Below are 20,372 nucleotides of genomic sequence, written 5' to 3'. Positions count from 1 at the left end.
CACTTTGCGGGCCTATTACATCTTTACCCTCCTGTTCGCAAACTGCATCCTAAGTGGGATCTGAATGTGGTCCTTACGGCCTTGTATCATAAGCCTTTTGAGCCCATGGCCACTGTTGATTTTAAGTACCTTTAATGGAAAGTGTCCTTTTTGATTGCTGTGACTTCGGCAAGGTGTGTAAGTGAGCTTCAGGCCTTGTCGGTAGAGCATCCATTCCTTACTTTTCATAAGGATAAGGTTGTCCTGCGGACAAATCCCTCCTTTCTTCCGAAGGTGGTCTCTGATTTTCATTTGAATCAGTCAATTTCATTGCCTGTCTACTTCCCAGACCTGGCCTCAGAGGCCGAAAGGGTTCTGCACTGCCTGGACGTTAGACAAGCTCTTAAGTTCAATCTGGACAGAACATCTGAGCTTAGGAACTCTTTGCAGCTTTTTGTGACCTTTGAAAATCCGCAAGGAAAGCCGTCCTCGAAAGCAACCATCTCCCGATGGATTGCTGCCTGTATTTCTGAGGCGTATACCATTCAGGGTCTTCGGCCCCCTAAGGTAATTCATGCCCATCTTGTGGGGGGGCAGGGCAGCCGCTGTTGACATCCGAGAATATGTTCCCTGTGAGACCATCGCGAAAGCGGCTATGTGTGTCTCGCCATCGGCTTTTTGTAAGCATTACTGTCTGGACCTGAGCTCCAGGGCTGATGCTCAGTTCGATCAAGCTGTGCTTAGGAGCCTGTTTCAATAAGTAGTGTCCATCCACCCGTAATTCCTGTGAGGAGTGCTTGGAAAACTCCCATAAGTATGGAGGAAAGGGGACGGGATGTAGGAGTATAATAAAGTTACTCACCGTAGTGACTACCTTACTCCTAGTCCATAGTCCGCTTTCCTCCATACGCCCGCTCGACCTCCCCTCTAATAAGTTCCCTCTGTTATTGCTTAAACGTCTCAAACCTGGCGCTAGAAAAGGACTGATGGGCGATGCGCTTGGCGGAGCTAAGGAGGGCTGGGTTATGGCCACGTGCGGTACCCCGCATAAAAAGAGGACACATTTTTGAAAATGTGATGCTTTTTACAAAAGTGCTCCAGTCCCGTCCCACAGGACGGAATGTCCCATAAGTATGGGGGAAAGGGGACTATGGACTAGGAGTAAGGTAGTCACTACGGTGAGTAGCTTTATTAATACACCCTACGTGGCTGCCTTATCTACAAATATTCTGTGGACAACAAACCCCAGGTACCTACGAACCATCCCACCTAGGCCAATACGGTTAAAAGCCTAGATGTTGTTGCCATGCACATCGTGCACCTTTTGAGGAGAGGTACCACACACAAATAGTGACTAACAGTACCTACACCCCTTTTCCCATTTGACTGAAGTTGGAGGTTACCTACCCAATGTCACCCATTTAATAAAAAGGATTTCACATCTGACAAGTGGGTGCTAGAGGCAACACAAATATTGTGTGGTGTTTCAATATAAGCCTTTCATTTTAACACCAAGAAACAGTTGCACCAAATGAGAACATATTATACTCTTGACAGACGCATAAGACCCTGCCTTGAGTAGCATCCTTAAATTCATCAAACCACTGTAGCTCAAGTGGTCATACTTCTAATAAAAAGGAAGTGCATGTTGCAACAATGGATATGAGAGATGCATATTTTCATATTTCCATGTCTAGAGTTATTGAACTTCCTTCGATTCAAGAGAGGCCAACAACACTATTGGTTCAAAGTTCTTTCTTATTCACAAAGGCGTTCTCAGTTTTAGTCACATTCCAGCGCATACTGGGCCTACCTCGATACTCCTATCTAGATAGCCTGCTGATAATGGGCAACCACGCACAACAACGCTACAAGAACACTGATGAGAATATCTCTTCTTTGATTGGGTTTCTTCATAAATTTGCAAAAACAAGCCTAATCCCTCACAAATCAAACCATTTCTGTTTGGTAATAAATACAAGAAAGGCTTGAACCTACCCTTCACTGTAAAGAGTCTGGGCTTTCCAAGCACTTGTACCAGTTTATCAGCAAGGGGCATCTCTGATAGTAAGGAAACTAAATAAAATAAACTGTTAGGCATGATGACATTCTGTATTGGGCAAGCAAGATTTCACAGGAGACCTTTTCAAGAATTACTTAATTCGCAATGGTCACACACGGGGGACTTGTGAATCGAGTAGTCGTAATGCAACAGGTAGGGAAGGCTCTGCAATAGTGGAACACAAAACATTGGGTACCCCTGTGCAAGTGATCATGGAATAGATGTCTTGCTCGAGCGGTGAGGTAGCACATCTACTTCACATATCAACTCTGGCAAGTTGGACAAACCACAAAGTACAGTTGCACATCAAGCAACGTCTTGGAACTGAAGTGCAAATAGTATATCAATTTTTCTATAATTGTTAAAACAATTATAATCATGCTTGAGCCAACACGTGTTTCGAGCCAAAGTGCTCTTCCTCAGGTGTTTAAAATTAAATTACATTAAACTTAACTTTTGTTAGTAAAAAGTGATTGCAAAAAGAAAAAATATTTTTCAAACACTGGAATATTTAAAAAAATCTAATCATAATCAGACAAAAATAAATTAAACACCATGAAAGGCTAAATCAATTGCTTGATTAGAATGTTTCTTTGTTTAGAGGTGTCATTAAATTGACTCAAGCTGATGGTTGAATGCTTATTAGAATGTGCGCTTGATACCTCCCATGAGTTGAGTGCTCCTTGTTCACAAAGAAGCATTTTAATGAAGCAAGGACCCTAATTGGGTAGCTCAACTGTGAAATATAGAGAACATTAGCATGTGATATAGACTGGGTTTGATTTACTCTTGTCTGTTTAATTTCTTTTTGTCTGATTAGGATTTGTTTTTTTAATTTAAATACTAGTGTTTGAATAATTTGTAGAAGAACATTTTGCAATCATGTTTTACTAACACAAAGTTACAATGTTAAATGTAATTTTAATTTGAGAGCCTTGAGGAAGAGCCCTTTGGCTCAAAATACGTGTTGACTCGAGCATAATTACAATTCATTTTTTAAGAATTAAATAGAAATTGAAAACCTAACAAATATTTCTTGGTTTAAATATTATTATATCAACAACTGAGTTTCGAATTTGGTTTAGAGGGTAGTGTACATAAGGACCTAGGACGTGTTCTTTAGCGTTGTTTGTTGAATTTGGATGTCAGGGAAGCGTCCCACAATATAAGTTTCTCTTGCATCACCTTGAGTTCATAAACCTAGAGACCAGCGCATTGATAGGGGGATGTTTCCCATCCGTTGTTTTAAGTGTCAATGGCATTCATTTGTAAGAGTATTCTCCCATAGACAGACAATAACAGCAGCCATGTTTTCCTTAAACAAATGAGGGGAATTGTCCCTAACACTTTCCAGGATAACACAGCAAATGTGGCAATGGCGCATCCCCAGGAACATATGGTTGCAAGCACACCATGTTCCAGGAGTGGACGATTACTTATAGCCTAAGCAGGACTATTCAGCAAGAAAAAAATGCAACTCAACACAAAAACACTCAAAATACTTTTCACCAGAGGGGGATGCTACAAATATAGTTCTATTTTCAATAAGTGCATACTCAGAATGACGCAACTGTGTCTTGAGGTACACGGAGGAGGGGTGCTTAGGAAGTGCGCTGTGGATGAATTGGTCATGGATATTTGTTTACGGTTTTCTCCAGACACTGTTAATCTACAGAATAGTGCACACATTTCAGTACACTATTATGACTCGAGTACCAATTGCACCAATGTGGTCAAGACAAGTCTGGTATCCACACCTTCTGAGCATAGCGGTGGAACTTCGCATCAAGCTGAACCCAGTGCAGCCTAAAACCGCAGCATCCGCTGTTAACCATCCAGACCCACAATGGTTTAATTTGGCAGTTTGGCACCTGAGGTCCATTCAACTCTAAACAGATACAAGCACCAGAATGAGTATGACTGAGTAAGAGATAGTTGGACAGAATTTTGGGTATTTGCCCGACTGTCTCTTTTTAGTAAAAATGGCATAATCATTAATATAGTTTCTGAATTCAATTTCTTTGTTTTCGGTTTGTTACTGTAAATGTCAACTATGTCATGTTAATTTTTTCACTGCTTAATTTTCAGTTTTCTTTACTATTCCCAGTATTTTTTAACATAGCATCTATGATTTCATTTGTACAGGTTCCGGCCAATTAAAGGACGTCAGGAGGAGTTAAAGGAAATTCTTGAAAATTTCAAGAAAGAAGAAAGTTTGGATAACACCTTCAAGTCTTTGGTAGCAGGCGACTGGGCACGGCATTACTTTCTGAACAAAAACAAAATGCAGGAAAGATTATTCAAGGAGCATGTAAGTGTGTTTGGTGTATTGTGGTTAAACATCTGTTATACATTGTCCACCTGTTCTGTAGTGTTGCCAAAAATAGGAAAAGTATGCAATATGTCTTTTTTGTCTTATGTTATAAGTCAGGTGGTGCTAAGACACATCAAGTTGGGAAGTAACGTTTAAGACGTGATCAGCTTTAGAAAAATGATATACAAATCTGAAATGCATTGTCTCTGCATTAGATGAGATATTATGATGGAATTTGCACTGATGTATGATTTGAACAGAGTTGGAGATGGGGGGAATTTAACTCCCAGGGGAAAAGTTTTACTTTAGAAAAAAACCTTGAGGTGAATTTGGGTTTTGCAGCACATGTACACATGCTGCCACCAGATGCAACACTTTACATGTTAAATCACAAAAAGTGACAACATTCGAAATGCAGGCCTTTTAAAATGCTATTTAGTGGACAAAGTACCGTTTTTAAACCCCTAAAAGTGGCTATTTCAAGAGTTCCTAGCCTAAAGAGTGATGGCTTGTGGACGCTGGCCTTTGCTTAGGAAATTACAAGAACCTATGGGTCAGAATGCATTTTCCCATACCAGTTTAACATACAAATCTAACATTTATTTTCAAGGCATTATACAAGCTATTATAAAGCTTGAATTGGCACATATTTATGATTGGTGGGCTGCAACGCAATGACAATTCTTCGACCTGAGTTGCAGAGAAAATGTGCAGGAGAAGGGGTTGAAAACAAATTATACAGAATACAATGGGCATAAGCACTCCCGTTAGCAATACTACCAATGGGTTGTACTGGGTGGTAATCGCCTGGAAACTATCATGGAATTATTGACTCTGGCCCCCACCGTTACCACACAGTGCAGCCCAATGAACATGGCATTATTGCTTATCACATTGAAATGTTGGTGAGCCTTTGTAAACAATGGGTCATCAGAGTCCCTTAACCACTATTACAGAACCTGATATTCGTCTCGCAATACACTGCCTCAATGTGCAGTGTAGTGTCTCCCTTAGCCAACATTCTAGCAGGACCTTGTTCACTGCAAGGTTCTGTGTACCTTCTCCATCTTTTTTCTTTTGTTTCTAATTGGTTTAACTTGTATTAGTGATTTTGACATATTATAATGGAACAACAGCCGTGGGGGAGATGGGTTCCTGTAATGTAGTGTTATCGCCCTTTTGCCTTCTTATGTGCCCTCCGCTTTGCCTGTCTCAAGACACTTGTTACAACACACCCCAACTGGGTTGCAGTACCACAATGCATTATCCCAATTCACAGATCTGGGAAGACGCCAGTTTTCATAAACCTATACAGTTTGACATTGAAAAAAGAGTCCATTCAAGAATCACCCATGGTGCATTGGCTCCTAATTCAAATTTAAAATGAATTAATGGTACGCAATTCATCTCCATCTCTGAGGCGGTTATTAAACTTAAGTGTGCATTGTTGGACACTAAAAGGACATTTCGAGCTTCAGCACAAATGGACCCTGTTGATATTCAGATTTAAAAAACAAAAGTGTGTTTTACTATGCCAGTCATCTATTTTGCAACTAAAATTGTACATATTCCATAATTGTTGATTTACAAATAATTGCATTGGATCCCCCAACAGTGAGCAGCCCGTGGCCATATGTGAACACATTTATTACCCAATTTTAGCATAAACTGTGCAAAAAATATTGAATGGGCCACCGATTTTTCACATGTGCATATACATGACTAGCAATGCAGCTGTTTTGAGGAGCTAGCACTCTGAGCCTGCATTCTTAATATGTTGATCTAATATCGGTGAAAGCTTCATCAATATAACAACTGTGCTATGTAAAATACTTGACTTCAAAGTAAGCCATGACTAAGAAACACTTGCTGCTGCACGCGTATCTCCTTTGATGTAGGGGCAATATTCTTTAACAATTCCAATATCTTATGCCAACGATTTGGTCATTGTGGACCAAACTGCAAATAGTCTGCAAAGTAGACTTGTTAAACTAACCAACCATATGAACGAGAATGATTTAGAAATGAACATAAGAAAATCGAAAGTGTTTCTCTAATACTAAGAAAAAACACTGTTACGTGGAAATTATAAGGTGAACGAATGGAGTGGTGGGACAGTTTATAGATCTCGGATTTGTGTTTTACAAGAAGCTGCATATCCTTTTGGATTTGATGATGCTGCAAATGATATGCAGGATGTTTGCACACCGCTTAGAAGATAAAAATGAGATATGGACCTATTCTTTAATGCAAGTCATCACGTACTTTATGATCAAGCTTGTAACATGCATGCTTTACGGGTCAGAGATTGTACATACATTTGGCGAACATACGTCGCATAAGGTGGAAGCCCACATTTGGAAGTAGGTGTTGGTTCTGTCCAATTGTGTGCTGATTGCTGTTTTTAGGTCTGGGTTCGGATTAATCTCTTTACCAACTTTTGAACAAATGGAGATTGCTTTCATTTTTATAACAAACGTATTGATCCTCCTGCTTATTACTTTTTTGTTGATCTGAACGATATTCTGATCACTGGTAATTGTGTACAATTAAACAATTGTGGAAAAAACCTCTGCATGTCCAAAATGGAGACATGCTTTTTTGCGGTTGAGACAAAATGTACTATCGACCTATAAAATTATTGGTGCAAGGGCAAAGATTCCTAGGAGCAATGCATAACTGTTGCTTCTGTTGGTATGAGGAATCAATCAAAACATTAAAACATCTCATTGTTGACTATCCTAATTTGTCAAATAGGTGAGAACACTATTTAAAAGTTTAAATCTGAGATGAATAGTTTCTGGTCAATATGTTTTTGGTCACGGAATTTGGCTTGGAAACAGATTTCTGTAATTTTATCCACTTTAAGATTTGTAGCTGAAATATTTCATTTATTAGAAGTGTGTATTTGATGAAATTCTATTTCTTCTCTGTTTTCCTTTATTTTTTTACTTTGGCTCTATATGTTGATGAATTTTTGAACTAGTGATTGTATGTTATAATTGTTGGCCTTTTGAACTGTTTTGTATTGGCTAATGTATTTTAATTATAAATTTTGTAAGGTTTTTTTTTTAAACACACTTTATTGGCATTTCATTATAACAATCCCACAACTTCCCCCACCCTCCCTAATCCCCCACTACCTGTCCCTCCACTGACATGAACTCCCAAATTAGCCAATACAACCAGTTCCCAATCCCCCCCATCCCCAGCTTCGCAGTAACTCTGTTGCTTCCTTTTGCCTCCATTAATCATAGCACAGCAGGCTTCCATGTCCATTGTTCATTGAGGGCTGAGCCCCATTACCTTTCGTTCACATCGCCGAACTCCCTCCTCCCTCCTTTCCCCCTCACATTCCCCTTCCTGTGTCTGTCACCTCATGGTGGGCGTAAATCATTGTCTTTCGCCAAGTCATTTAACAGTTGGGACCAGTGGAGCGTCACCACTTCCCGGTCCTCTCCCATCACCCCATTCTGCAATACCGTTAGCTCCGCCAATCCCCACCTGCGTACATCCTTTCGCCATAAATTAATCAACGGGCCCTGGGGCGATTTCCACGCCACTGCCATTCGGCGCATAGCCAATATGAGCAGAAATCGGCCCATTCTATTCCGTACCTTATAACGCTTCCCCCCCGGGAGTTTCCCCCACAGGCAGGTCTCCGGGCATCGCTCCAGGGCAGTTCCCATTCTCTCATTCAATCCTTTAAGCACCTCGTCCCAATATTCCATTATCACAGCACAATCCCACACCATATGCCAAAACCCTGCCCCTTCCGAGCCACATCGAGGACATTCCCCCGTCCGATCCCCCGCCATCGCCTTAAGTGCCTGAGGGGTGACGTATACCCTATGCAGGATATTAAATTGGACCAGCTGGAAGCGGCCATTCCGCAAAGACTTCCGAACCAAGTCCCAAACCTGCCCCCATTCTTCCTCTGATATAGACTGCCCCATATCCATTTCCCACTTTTCCTTAACCTTCAGCTCTCCTTCTCCCCGTCCCTCACCCAGAGCCCTGTATATACTTGAAATACACGCCTTACCCCCCGTTTGGTCAAGTAGCACTCGGAGAACTGGACATGGCTCCGGCTCTTCAGGAATTCCTTCCCACAACTCTGCCATTCTGCGAACCACTGTTCCATATGCCAAAACGACCCCGACGACAAGTCGAACTTATCACACCAATCCTTACAAGTAAGAAGCCTCCCACCCTCAAAAAGGTCCCCAACCTTCTCACATCCCTTCTCCCTTAACCTCCGTACCTCCACCCTCCCAATCGCTTGGCGAAGCTTCAGGTCAGCCCCCCAAGGGAGGGCACCTTCATACTGGCCCCTGACCCCTTTGCCGCCTACATACTTCCTCCATGTCTCCCATACCACCTTGCAAACCACTGATGTCCCCACAGTTCCCAACGGATGCCACAGGAGCTCCACCGCCCTACGATCCGTCTGCCAGGACCCTACCAATACCTGCAGAAGCTCTGCCCCCGGCTGATCCCATACCAACACTGACTGCAGCTGAGCCGCCGCAAAGTTTTCATAATTCGGGAGACCCAACCCTCCCCCCTCTCTAGTTCTTAGCAACGTGCGCAGGGACACCCTACTCCTTCCTACCCCCCACAGCAATTCCCCAATCTTGACATCCAGCATTTTAAAGAACACTTTCTTCGCCACATACGGTATATTCACAAAAAAGTAAAGCAAATGTGGAAGGACCACCATCTTACATAACGCTACCCTCCCCAATGCCTTCCAAAACTGAATGGAGTCACCTATTCTGGATAATGCCCTCCCTGTGTTATGCACAAATGTGGCCACCACTTCATGAAAAACCTGTACCCCTAAGTATCGAAAAGACTCTGTCTCCCATCTAATCCCCAACTCTGGCAGATCCTCCAACGGGCACTCCCGTAACCCCCCCAATGGGAACAAGACCGACTTCCCCGTGTTTATACGGAACCCTGACATGTACCTAAAGTTCCGTAATACTTCTAAGAGGTCTGGAAGATATGTTTTAGGGTCCCGTACATATAACAACAAGTCGTCCGCATTAAAGGGACACTGTGTGTCTGCCCTCCCACCTCGATAACAGCTTCTGCCATTTCCTGCCGCAGGAACGCTGCCAGAGGCTCCAAAGCCAATGTAAACAAGATTGGAGAGGCTGCACACCCCTGCCTTGTCCCCCTACCCAAATCCCACGTCTCCGACACCCAATTGTTTGTCCTCACCATTGCCAGCGGTTTAGCATAGAGTAAAGCCACCCGCCTACAAATGTGCTCCCCAAACCCGAATTCCTGCAACACCCGAAACAACCACTTCCATTCCAAGGAATCAAAAGCCTTCATAGCGTCAAATGACGCAATCGCCAAGCCCCGCTTTCGGAGCTTCACCTGGTCCATCACATGATGCAGCTGGGAGATGTTGCCCGACGTGCTCCTGCCCCCCACAAACCCGCATTGATCAGGGTGTATCAAACCCGGCGCCACCTTCGCCAGCCTAGCGGCTAAAATCTTCCCCAGGATTTTCCCATCTACGTTTAGCAACGAAATGGGTCGATATGCCGCACAATACCTCGGATCCTTCCCTTCTTTAGGAGCACTATTATAGTCGCCTCTCTCATCAATTCCGGGAGGCACCCCACCTGGAATGCCTCCTTGTACACCTTTTGAAGCTGTGGAATCAGGAGGTCTGCAAACTCTGCATAGAACTCGACCGGGAGTCCGTCGCTACCCAGCGCTGTACCCCTCCTCATAGCACTAATCGCCCAGCGGATGTCCTCCTCTCCTATCGGGGCCTCTAGCTCTTCTCGACGGTCCTCCCCCAGTCTCGGCAGCCGCACCACCTACATCAGATCTTCCACCTCCATATCAACATACCCCCCCAGTCGCATACAATCCCTTATAGTACGCTACAAAGGCATCGTTAATCTCTTTCTGAGTTCCAACTAGCTCCCCCGTACTAGATCGAAGCTGGGTTATTACTCGAGTCTGACTTTCCCTGCTAATTAGCCAAGCCAGGAGCTTATCCGCCTTATCCCCCTCCCCATGGAGTCTAGCATCCCGCCTGCTATTATCAAAGTGGGTAAGTTCCAACAGGGTCTTGTGATGGAGTTCCAGCGCCCGCGCAAGAGCTTCCCCCATCTCTACACCTCTTGCTACCTCTCTATCCAGTTCCGCAACCCGGGCCTCTGTCTGCCGCAACGTCTCTAAGAGCCACTTCCTCATCCCTACTGTCATGGCCACACATTCCCCCCTCACAGTCGCCATGAAGGCCTCCCACAATACTTCCCTGGATTCCACCGTGCCTTCATTCAGCTCAAAATATGAGCCGATCTTCTCTAAGCTCTGCTACGAACGCTCCATCCCGCAGCACCTCCCTCTGCATCCGCCATAACCGCCGCCGGGGACCCACACTGGGCCCACATAACGTTGTCACCAAGGGGGAATGGTCCGATAGGGTGCGTCCAAGATACATCGTCTCTCCAAAATAATGACAATACTCTCTCCCTGTTACCAAATAATCTAAGCGCGTGCACACTCGAATGGTAAGAGTATCCTCTCTCCTCCCCATGTTTCTCCCGCCACACCTTCACCAGGTCCAACTCGCCCATTACCTTCCGAAGCGAACCCGCCATATGCTTCTTAGATCCCCCCCTAGTTCCCCATCCATCCAACCGCTCATCCAAATGACAATTAAAGTCTCCCCCCACACTATTATTTCCCCTCTATAAGCCCCCATCATACACAACACCGAAGGGAAGTTCTCTTTATCGTCCACATTTGGCGCATAGGAATTAACCAAGCATACCAACCTGTTTTCCCACAAACAGTGCACGAGAACCGTCCCACCCGCCCCATCCTTCACCACCTGCTCCACCTTCAATGGCACCCCCCTTGCCACCCAGATCAAAACACCCCTCGCTTGGGTTGAGTATGTCGTACCAATTATCTGTCCGCCCCACAACTTCTCCAGTCTCCCCAACAACTCCGCGTTTGCATGTGTCTCCTGCAACAGGGCTACCTGTATTCCTTGCCTTTTCAAGAATTCCCCCACCCTTTTCCTCTTCTGATAATGCCCCAGTCCTCGGACATTCCATGTCCCATTTCTCAAATCCCCTAACTTACCCATCCAGTACGTTGAAGCTTCCTCTCACCTTGGTCCTTCTCCCACTCAACCCCCCCAACCCCCACCTACACCCCCACCTCTCTCTCCGCCTTCCCACACCTCTCAGCCCTGCTGTGCAAAACCATCCCCCCCCTACTCCTAGCCAACTTTCCCCCTCCTGCACCAGACCCCAACTTGGTGCCACCACCCCATATCCCCCCTCCCTTCCATGACCCTCCCGCCTCCCCCATTCCCCCTGCCCCCTGAACCCTGCATAACCCCCCCTGAGCTTCCCCCGCTCCCCTTCACCTTCAAAAACTATAGACCCACTGGCCTACTCGGCCCCTCTTCCTCCCTTCTCTTGGGGTTAGTGGTCAGCAGTGTCGCTTTAATTAAGGGCGTCACCACCCGCCCCATTCGCCCCATGCAGCTCCACCAGCGTGTTCCTCCCTTTCCTACCCAGGGTCGCCTTGCTGTTAAAAGGCCAATGTCTGCTCGGGTCTCCACCACTGACGACTTATTGGGCGTTACCCACACCCTTCCACCTCCAGATCCGCCCCTCTCTTAGGACTCCCCATCCGCGGCTCCCCTTGATGGGGCCCCGCATCCAACCAATCCAACACCTCTTTCGGACAAGTAAAGAACCATGACTTTCCCCCCGACAACACTTTCAATTTAGCCGGGAAAAATATCATATATTTCAAATTGAGATCCCTTAGCCGGCTTCGTACTGCATCAAAGGATCTTCTCTGTCGCTGCACCTCAAGCGTGAAGTCCGGGAAGATCCTCAACTTCGTGCCCCCAATCTCATAGTAGCCCCGTCTACGAGCATCCTGCAGAATAGCATCCCGGTCCTGGAAGTTCATAATTCTAGCCACCATGACTCTCGGCGGCGCACCTGGTGGCGGGGGCCTCCCCGGAACCCTATGCGCCCTTTCCACAGTGAAAAAATTAGACAGGCCTTTAATCCCCAGGACTTTCAGCATCAAATTCTCCACGAAAAGTTCTGTGCCAGGCCCCTCCTCTCTCTCCGGAACGCCGACCAGGCGGATATTACCCCGCCTGGAGCGTCCCTATAAATTGTGTAAGGTTTGATGTAAAATCAATCACAATAAAAAAAAAAAAATCTGATTACACGACTGCCTGGGAATTATCCCAGAATCTGCTTAATCCCATTTTATTCAATAATGATAGATTATAGGAAACCCAGGGCAGTATGAGTACTTTCGTGTTTCAGGTGGTCCAAAAGGGAATCATTAAAATCATCTTTTTTCTGGATTAGACCATAAATGTAACTAAAACGTGAAAGGCCTGCGAGCCGAAAAATGTTCTATCAATTTGCTTTGCATAGATCACTGTTTGATAAGCAGTTTTTGGTAAAATTAGTTCTCTGGCACAGTCTCAATATCTTTGTGTACCCAGAGGTCCGCCCTGTGAAAAGTACCTAGAGTTATTTTAGCCTAATGTATTTTACCGAGGGCCGATCAAGCACAACCCTCATACTTAACATTCAGACAACACGGAATGCTAATGCCCCATACATGAATGACACTGCTCTTTGCTTGTTTTTCTGTCTGCACCCCTGCTTTAGTATCTCTAATGCCTAGATAATCAAAGGGAAAGATGCACCCGGTGGAATATCTTTTACAACAGATTTTAAATGTTTGATGTTTTATGGAATACAAAAAAGACTTTACATTTAGAGACATTCGTTTCTAAGCCAATATAAGAGACTCAAGATCTGCAAGCAGCTTAGATTCTGTCAGAATGGAAGACCTAGCAAAAAAGGGAGCATCAGGAGCAATCAAATGTAAACTTTAATCCAAACCATGAGTACAATATTTAATTGTGATTGTGAAAGACTGCAGCCTTGCCAAAACCCTTTTATGGATTGTGTCCTCCTAGGTATTCCTCATCTTTTGATATGATCTCTTCCAGCTTCAGCTGCTTCAGCAACAAAATCCGGCAGAGGGCGCTCTGCGTCGATTCTGTCGACTCGATGTCCCTCGAGCGCCTCCGTCTCAAGGGTGACGTCATCACCAGTATATGTGGCATGTGCAGCGCCTGTTGGCTTCAGTTCTGTTTTTCCGACGCAGCTATTGCTTCGAGAGAATTAAGGCACGCTTCATAGTTTTTGAATAAAAACAATGATACTTGAGAAAAACACTGTGGATAGGTTTCAGGAAATGCCACAATTGCGGTGTCAAAATATCCATCACTGACCCTCATTGAGTGTGTCTGTGTTGTCTGGGCATATGGCATCAAACAGCTGAGTGTGGCTCCTGTCAGGCAATGACCGGTAAGGCTCTAAAAGAGCGTAAAGGGAAACTAGCGGCGGGTAGAACCTCCTCGAAATCCCCTTTATCCGAATATAAAATTTGATCTTATGACGAGTCGGGAGGAGACTCTCCTCAGAGAAAATCATTGAAAAAACGATCTGGCGCCAGAATGGGTCTCTCCATTCTTTGCCTTCGACTAAGAAGTAAAAAAAGAGGCGTCTCAGATCTCCACCGTCCTCTAGTGATTCCTCTCCTAAGAGAATTTCATGTCCGACCAAATCCTCTACTCCTGCCCAGTTGTAAGAGTTTCGGAGAGAGATGATGAAAATATTTGCAAAGGAGGCCCCGGCCCCCTCAAAGGACAAAGGGAGAAGCCATGCCCCAGTCACGCTGCATAAAGGCTGGGCATGTCACCTGGGTCATCAGTGGAATGCATAGACTGACATCTAGTGGTAGCCGCAGAGTATTACATTTTTGGTTTTCGCAACTCGAAAGGGACGTCGACAGGGCGTGCCAGTAATACTATCCCTAGTGTGACGTCCACTGGTCCTTCACGCGTCGAGGTCCCTCAGATAGTTTTTTTTCTGCCATCGTAGGACGCTAGCTACTGAGTTCTTTCTCCTGGCTTACACCATTACTTATGCACAGTTTAAAGTTCGACTTTCTTTCTGTCCTTACGACGACCGTACACCGCAAGATCTCTGGCGACGGCTTTCGAAGAGAAGACCATTAGTCATCGACAACGACTCTACGAATGGATTGTGTCGTCCCACGTATTCCTCATCTTTGACACTTGTTGTCCAGCTTCAGCTGCTTCTGAATTTATTTTTATTTTTTTGCCAGAGGCCGCTGTGCGTCGATGTTGTCGAGTCGATGTGCATCGAAGGCCTCTGTCGAGGGTGATGTCATCAAAGGCATATATAGCACACACAGCACCCATTGGCCTCATTTCCCTTTTTCCGCGACTGTGATAGCTTTGACGAAATTCGGTGCACCTCACATCTTGTCACGTCTTTGTTTCAAAATAACCTCAAAAACATGTCTTCATCATCGACACCGACAACTCCGAAGACCGGTTTTAAAAAATGTCTGGACTGCAGATTGAAAATTACCCTGATGGATCCGCACTGTATCTGCTTGTGGTGCTTTGGAGCTGACCATGACACCCCCGACTGCTCCAAATGCCAGTCCATGACTGGAAAAGCCTTCAGGAAACGGAAAGGGAAGCTGAAGGTAGGCAAAATGCCTAAAAACAACCCTACCAGATCCGTAAGGCCTTCGACTGACTAGTCGAGAGGAGACTGCTCTGAGGAAGAAGGACAAATGGTCCAGGTCGAGGAGTGATTCACAACACTCTTCTTCGTCCTCGAAGAAATCGAAAAGGCACCATAGGTCGACTTCGCCATCAGACGCTTCCGCCGAGAAAGTAGTTTGCCTGACCAAAAAATCCTCTCCGGCCGAGTGGGAAACCTTCAGGGTCGAAATGCTGAAGACTTTTGAAAAACAAAACCTAGCCATGCTCCTACCGAGCCTTCGAAAGAAGCCGGAAAGGAACGGTCTCGTCCTAAATCTTGTGCGCCGTCGAGCCCTGGGAAACAAGCCTTATCCACATAGAGAGCCTTCTAGGCTTCGATCCGATGTTCAATCGTAGGATCACTCGAGACACCAGCACAAGTAGAGGCCGTCAACACCATCGGGTAACCCAGTTGGGGAACACTGGTACAATTATCCCCGACAGGAATAATCTGGTGATACCAACAGTTGGGGGACACTCATACAATTATTCTAACAGGAATAATCTGGTGAAACCTGCACATTACTTTTGGGAAGAGGCAGAACCAAATAACAGGTGAGAATATACCCTCAGATCTACTTTCTATTAGAATGACAAAATGGTTTCTAAGGAAAGAAAGATGTTAACCATACTTTTGAGAATAGTGCATCATACATCCAAGGTAAGTAAGAACTTTTGTAACTGTTCACTCTTAGAGTTAGAGTTACCAACCAACTCTTTTACAAGTTAGTTACTTTTAAACACCTATTCTCTTTTCTAGACAACAGGCCCAATCCCTGAAAAGTATTTCCCTTATTCTTGGAGCATGAGTGTTCTTAGTAGTAGAAGGGGTGGGGTCACTAGGGTCTAGTGTCAAACAGGCAGCGTCAGGATAGGTTCTTGAGTAGCAAAAGTCAGAGTTCCTTAAGAAAACTGGGCAAACAGGTGAGTACTTTACTTCTAGAGTTAGAGGAGGGTCCAGGGGCTTCACAGAAGACACCCTAGCAGGATTCTAGCAGTGGGACTGGGTCACTGGGCGAGAGTCCTCCCAATCACAGGAAACACCCCACAACTACACAGGAATCCTAAGAGGCTTAAGGTAATTACATACCCAAGCCAACACAGTACCTCAGCATTAAAGAAGATTTTGCAGCAGCAGGACTTCAGAATCTTCAGCCAAAAACACTTTTCGTGGTGACTGTAAACAGGACCTTGGAAGGGACTTTGCAGCAGGGATCAATAGAGAAGGCTCCAGGTAAGGTTTTCCTCGCGGCTGAATGCGGCTCTGTGGATTTAGCACCTTTTCAAGGAGTATAGAAGAAGACCGAAAATTGTGTTTGAATCTCGTCATTACCAAGGTGCAGCACTCTGTTGAGGGGACTTTTCACACTCGATTTGTGTCTCTGGAGATGCACAAGGGTGCCCACGAAGTTTCAGTGAGATTTCGGAAATCGGAAGACCGTGCACCGCACAATGGGAAGACTGTGCACTGCAAAATGGCTCGAGGTCCCAGGGTATTGGGGTATTGCAGCCCGCAAGGTCGCAGCACCACGTGGGATGGCTCAAAATGCAGGTCTCAAAAATAGGGAATGCCTTACTGCCACAGGTCCTTTAGGCTAAATATAGTGGAACAACAAAAAATGAACCTGGGCGAAATGAGATCAGAACGTCTCGTCTAATTCAATGGATAATACCAAATCTTGTCCAAAAAAAATATTTATTTATATGCATCTTACACAAAACATTGTTATTTGAAGGGATTGTGTCCTCTGACGTATTCCTTATCTTTGATAATACGTTTCCAGCTTGCTGGCCTCGGAAATTTTTTCTGTAGAGGGCGCTGCGCGTCGACGTCCGCCGAGTCGATGTCCCTCGACGGCCACCGTATCGGCGCCGACGTCACCATGCCTATAAATAGCTTCGCGCTGCGTCCGTTGCTCAGTTCTGTTTTTCCGCGCTTCGTGGGGCCTCGGAACGTCGTCGCTCAGTTTTTTTTATTTTTTTAAATTTCTTTTATTGATTTTATGCAAACCAAACAACAAAAACCAAACAAGCAGCATAATCATAACAGTTCCATTACACATCAAGTTGTCTTAATCACTGCTCCCACTACACCTCCCTCCCCCCGTGAGCCTATTTGTCACTCTCATTCAATGTTTGGCACTTGTGGCCGGGTTTCGTTCTCTTCGGAGTCTGTTGGATCTGATATTACTCCAAACAATTCTGCTATTAGCGTTTTCCAAGCCAACAGGGTGCCCGCCTCCCCTTCATCAGCCCGGTTACTCGCTTCTTGCCATGCCACCGTTTCAGCCTCTGCCCATTTCTGCAAGTCCTTCCACCAAACATCCACCTTGGGTTTGTGGCATTTCTTCCACCCCATGGCGATCCTACGTTTCGTCAGCACATACGCCAGATTTCTCAGTTTCTCAATATGCCTGAGTTTCCGTGGCCTAGGAAACCCGCCCAACAAGCAGGCCCAGGCAGTGTCTGTGACAAGAGTAACCCCTTTATCAGCCAGTTTCTGCGCCATTTCTCCCCAAAAACACCTAATGATCGGGCACGACCAGAACATATGTGTCATGTCAGCGTTCTCCAGGTTACATTTAGGACACACTTGTATTCCAGCGTTTCGGAACTTAGATATCCGCAAGGGGGTCATGTATGCCCTATGCATTACATACAGCTGTATTTGTTTTAATCTAGCATTCCTAGATACTTTTTTGTGGTAGCCCAGGGCACGCTCCCACACCCCATCCCCCATCGGGGCCCCCACTTCCGCCTCCCAGTCCAGTCTCAGATGTGTCAAATCTTTCCCCGCCTTAGCCATCACCATCTCATACAGTCTCGAGATCCCATGACCTCCTTCGGATATATCGTATATTGCTCCCAAAACTGCATCTGGTTCTTCTATCAAAACTGTCTCTGGCCAGGTGTTCTTAATCATCCGTACCAACCTAATGTACGTGACATATTGGCCCGTGTGTAGACCTGCCTCTTCGCTGAGTTCTATGAATTCCTTAATGGATCCCTCTTGCCAAACATCGCCTAGCGTTGCCAGCCCCACCGATTCCCAGTAGGTCCTAACAATCACCCTCAACTGATTATCCCCTCCTGCCAAAGCAACCAGCGGTACCTGCGGGAGGCACGGGCATGGGACTTCCAACAAACGACAAGCCCTACGCCAAACTTTCCATCCAAGCCTCAACATTGCAGGACGCCCCTTCATTTCGGTATCAGACAGCCAAATCATTTCTTTCAAATAAAACGGGGCACAGTCCTGTCCAAGCACCCTGTGCTCAGGGGTCACTTCATCAGAAAGCCACTTAGCTACATATTGGAACTGTCCCGCCAAATAATAAACCTCAAAATGAGGCAGTCTGATACCTCCTTTTTCATAAAAGTTCTGCAATTTCCAAAACGCCACTCTGTTTCGGGTACTGTGCCACAGGAAATCCCTACACATGCTGTTCAATTTACTAAAAAACTTCTTGGGTATTATGTATGGGATATTACTAAAGTAATGCAGGAGTCTGGGCAGAACTACCATCTTAAGCATAGCCCCCCGCCTCATCATCGCCAAGGGCAATCTTGCCCAGAACTGCATGCTGTTCCTAATTTTCTCGACGGCTACTTCCGTATTATGTCTGTGTTCTTCTTCCACCGTGTGATAAACATCTACGCCCAAGTAACGAAAAGAGCTAGTTGCCCATGGTACCTGTAGCACCGGTAGTCTAAGTCTAAGCGCCTGAGAATGAGATCCCTCCAGTGGGCACTGAGAACTCAGTGGTCACAATTCTCAGGGAGAATGACAGATCTTCTTCAGGTTCCCGACAGGGTGGCTCGAGACCTTCAGTGGTGGGCCTGTCAGGAGAACATTCTGAAAGTAGAGCAGTTTTGGCAACCCTGGCCGGAGATAACAGTAGTCACGGATGCCTCACTCACGGGGTGGGGAGCCCACGCCAACGACTTGACCATCAGCGGTCGTTGGTCTCCATCGGAGTCCAGACTACATATCAACCTGTTAGAGCTGAGGGCCATCAGACTTGCGCTCAAGGCTTTTCTGCCATCTGTACAAGGAAAGAATGTCCTGATAATGACGGACAACACAGTGGCCATGCATTACCTCAACAAAAGAGGAGGCGTAGGATCACTACCTCTGTGCAGAGAGGCGATGCAGCTCTGGTTTTGGGCAATCCAAGAAGGAATCTCTCTATCGGCAGTTCACCTAGCCGGAGAGAAGAACTTGACAGCGGACGCTCTGAGCAGGCAGAGCATAGTCTCCCACGAGTGGGAACTAGCTCAGGAAGTCCTTCAAGAGATCTTCGCCCTTTGGGGAACCCCTCAGGTGGATCTGTTCGCCATCAGTGTCAACAGGAAGTGCGATCTGTTCTGTTCAAGGGAATTTCCCCCGAGAGGAGCTCTGGGAGACGCGTTCATAGTGGACTGGGAGTTTCCGCTTCTGTACGCGTTTCCACCGGTCCCTGTCATTCCTCATATGATCAGGAGGTTGAGAAGATTCCGGAAAACCATGATCCTAATTGCCCCAGATTGGGCCAGGAGAACGTGGTACCCGGACCTTCTAGACTTGTCCATCTGCCCTCCAATTTGACTTCCACTCAGAGAGAATCTGCTCTCACAGAAGGGAGGTCAGGTTCTCCATCCAGACATCAAAACCCTCAACCTTCACGCTTGGCTTCTGAAAGGCTGAGGTAAAAGGATTGGGACCTCCCTGATGATGTTATGGAGGTGTTGCTTTCAGCAAGAAGGCCAGCAACAAAATCTTTATACCGCTGCCGTTGGAACAGATTTTGCAGCTGGTGTAGAGAAAAGAATATCGATCCCTTTTCATGTGGTACACCAATGGTTTTGTCCTTCCTACTTTATTTAGCGAATTCAGGCCTTCAAGTTGGCACCATCAAGGGCTATCTCGCAGCGCTATCCATCTTTATGCGCACTGCGGAAGAACCATCCTATTTCAAGTTACCCTTGGTAATACAGTTTCTTAAGGGGTTAACTAACGTTTATCCCCCAAGACCATTCCAGGTTCCCCTGTGGGATTTAAACTTAGTCCTAACTTTCCTGATGGGCACACCTTTCGAACCACTCCACTCTTGTTCGTTAAGATTTCTTACCCTTAAGACTGTTTTATTAATAGCACTTACATCTGCTAGAAGGGTGAGCGAGTTACAAGCTCTTTCTTGTAAACCCCCTCATACAATCTTTCACAAAGACAAAGTTGTTCTGCAAGTGAAGCCTAATTTCCTCCCAAAGGTGGTTTCTGAATTTCATATCACTCAGAAGATTACCCTTCCATCTTTCTATCCTCCTCCTCATCCGGGGAAAGAGGAAGAGAGGTTACA

At 45.7% G+C, this 20,372-nt stretch overlaps 1 protein-coding gene across 2 annotated transcripts in view; it reads left to right on the top strand.

The window, feature by feature from the left end:
• KMT5B (lysine methyltransferase 5B) overlaps positions 1-20,372 on the top strand; it is a 685,933-nt gene that overhangs the window by 308,803 nt on the left and 356,758 nt on the right. For both annotated transcript variants that reach the window (XM_069624095.1, XM_069624096.1), the window contains exon 4: positions 4,187-4,352. In XM_069624095.1, coding sequence (XP_069480196.1) covers positions 4,187-4,352 — 166 coding nt within the window. The remainder of the gene's footprint in view (positions 1-4,186; positions 4,353-20,372) is intronic.

Source organism: Ambystoma mexicanum, chromosome 11 (assembly GCF_040938575.1).
Source record: "Ambystoma mexicanum isolate Mex_15411 chromosome 11, UKY_AmexF1_1, whole genome shotgun sequence".
In the NCBI taxonomy this organism is placed as follows: Eukaryota; Metazoa; Chordata; class Amphibia; order Caudata; family Ambystomatidae; genus Ambystoma; species Ambystoma mexicanum.
The sequence above is the reverse complement of the archived record's forward strand: the minus strand, read 5'-3'. Positions and strand labels throughout refer to the sequence as shown.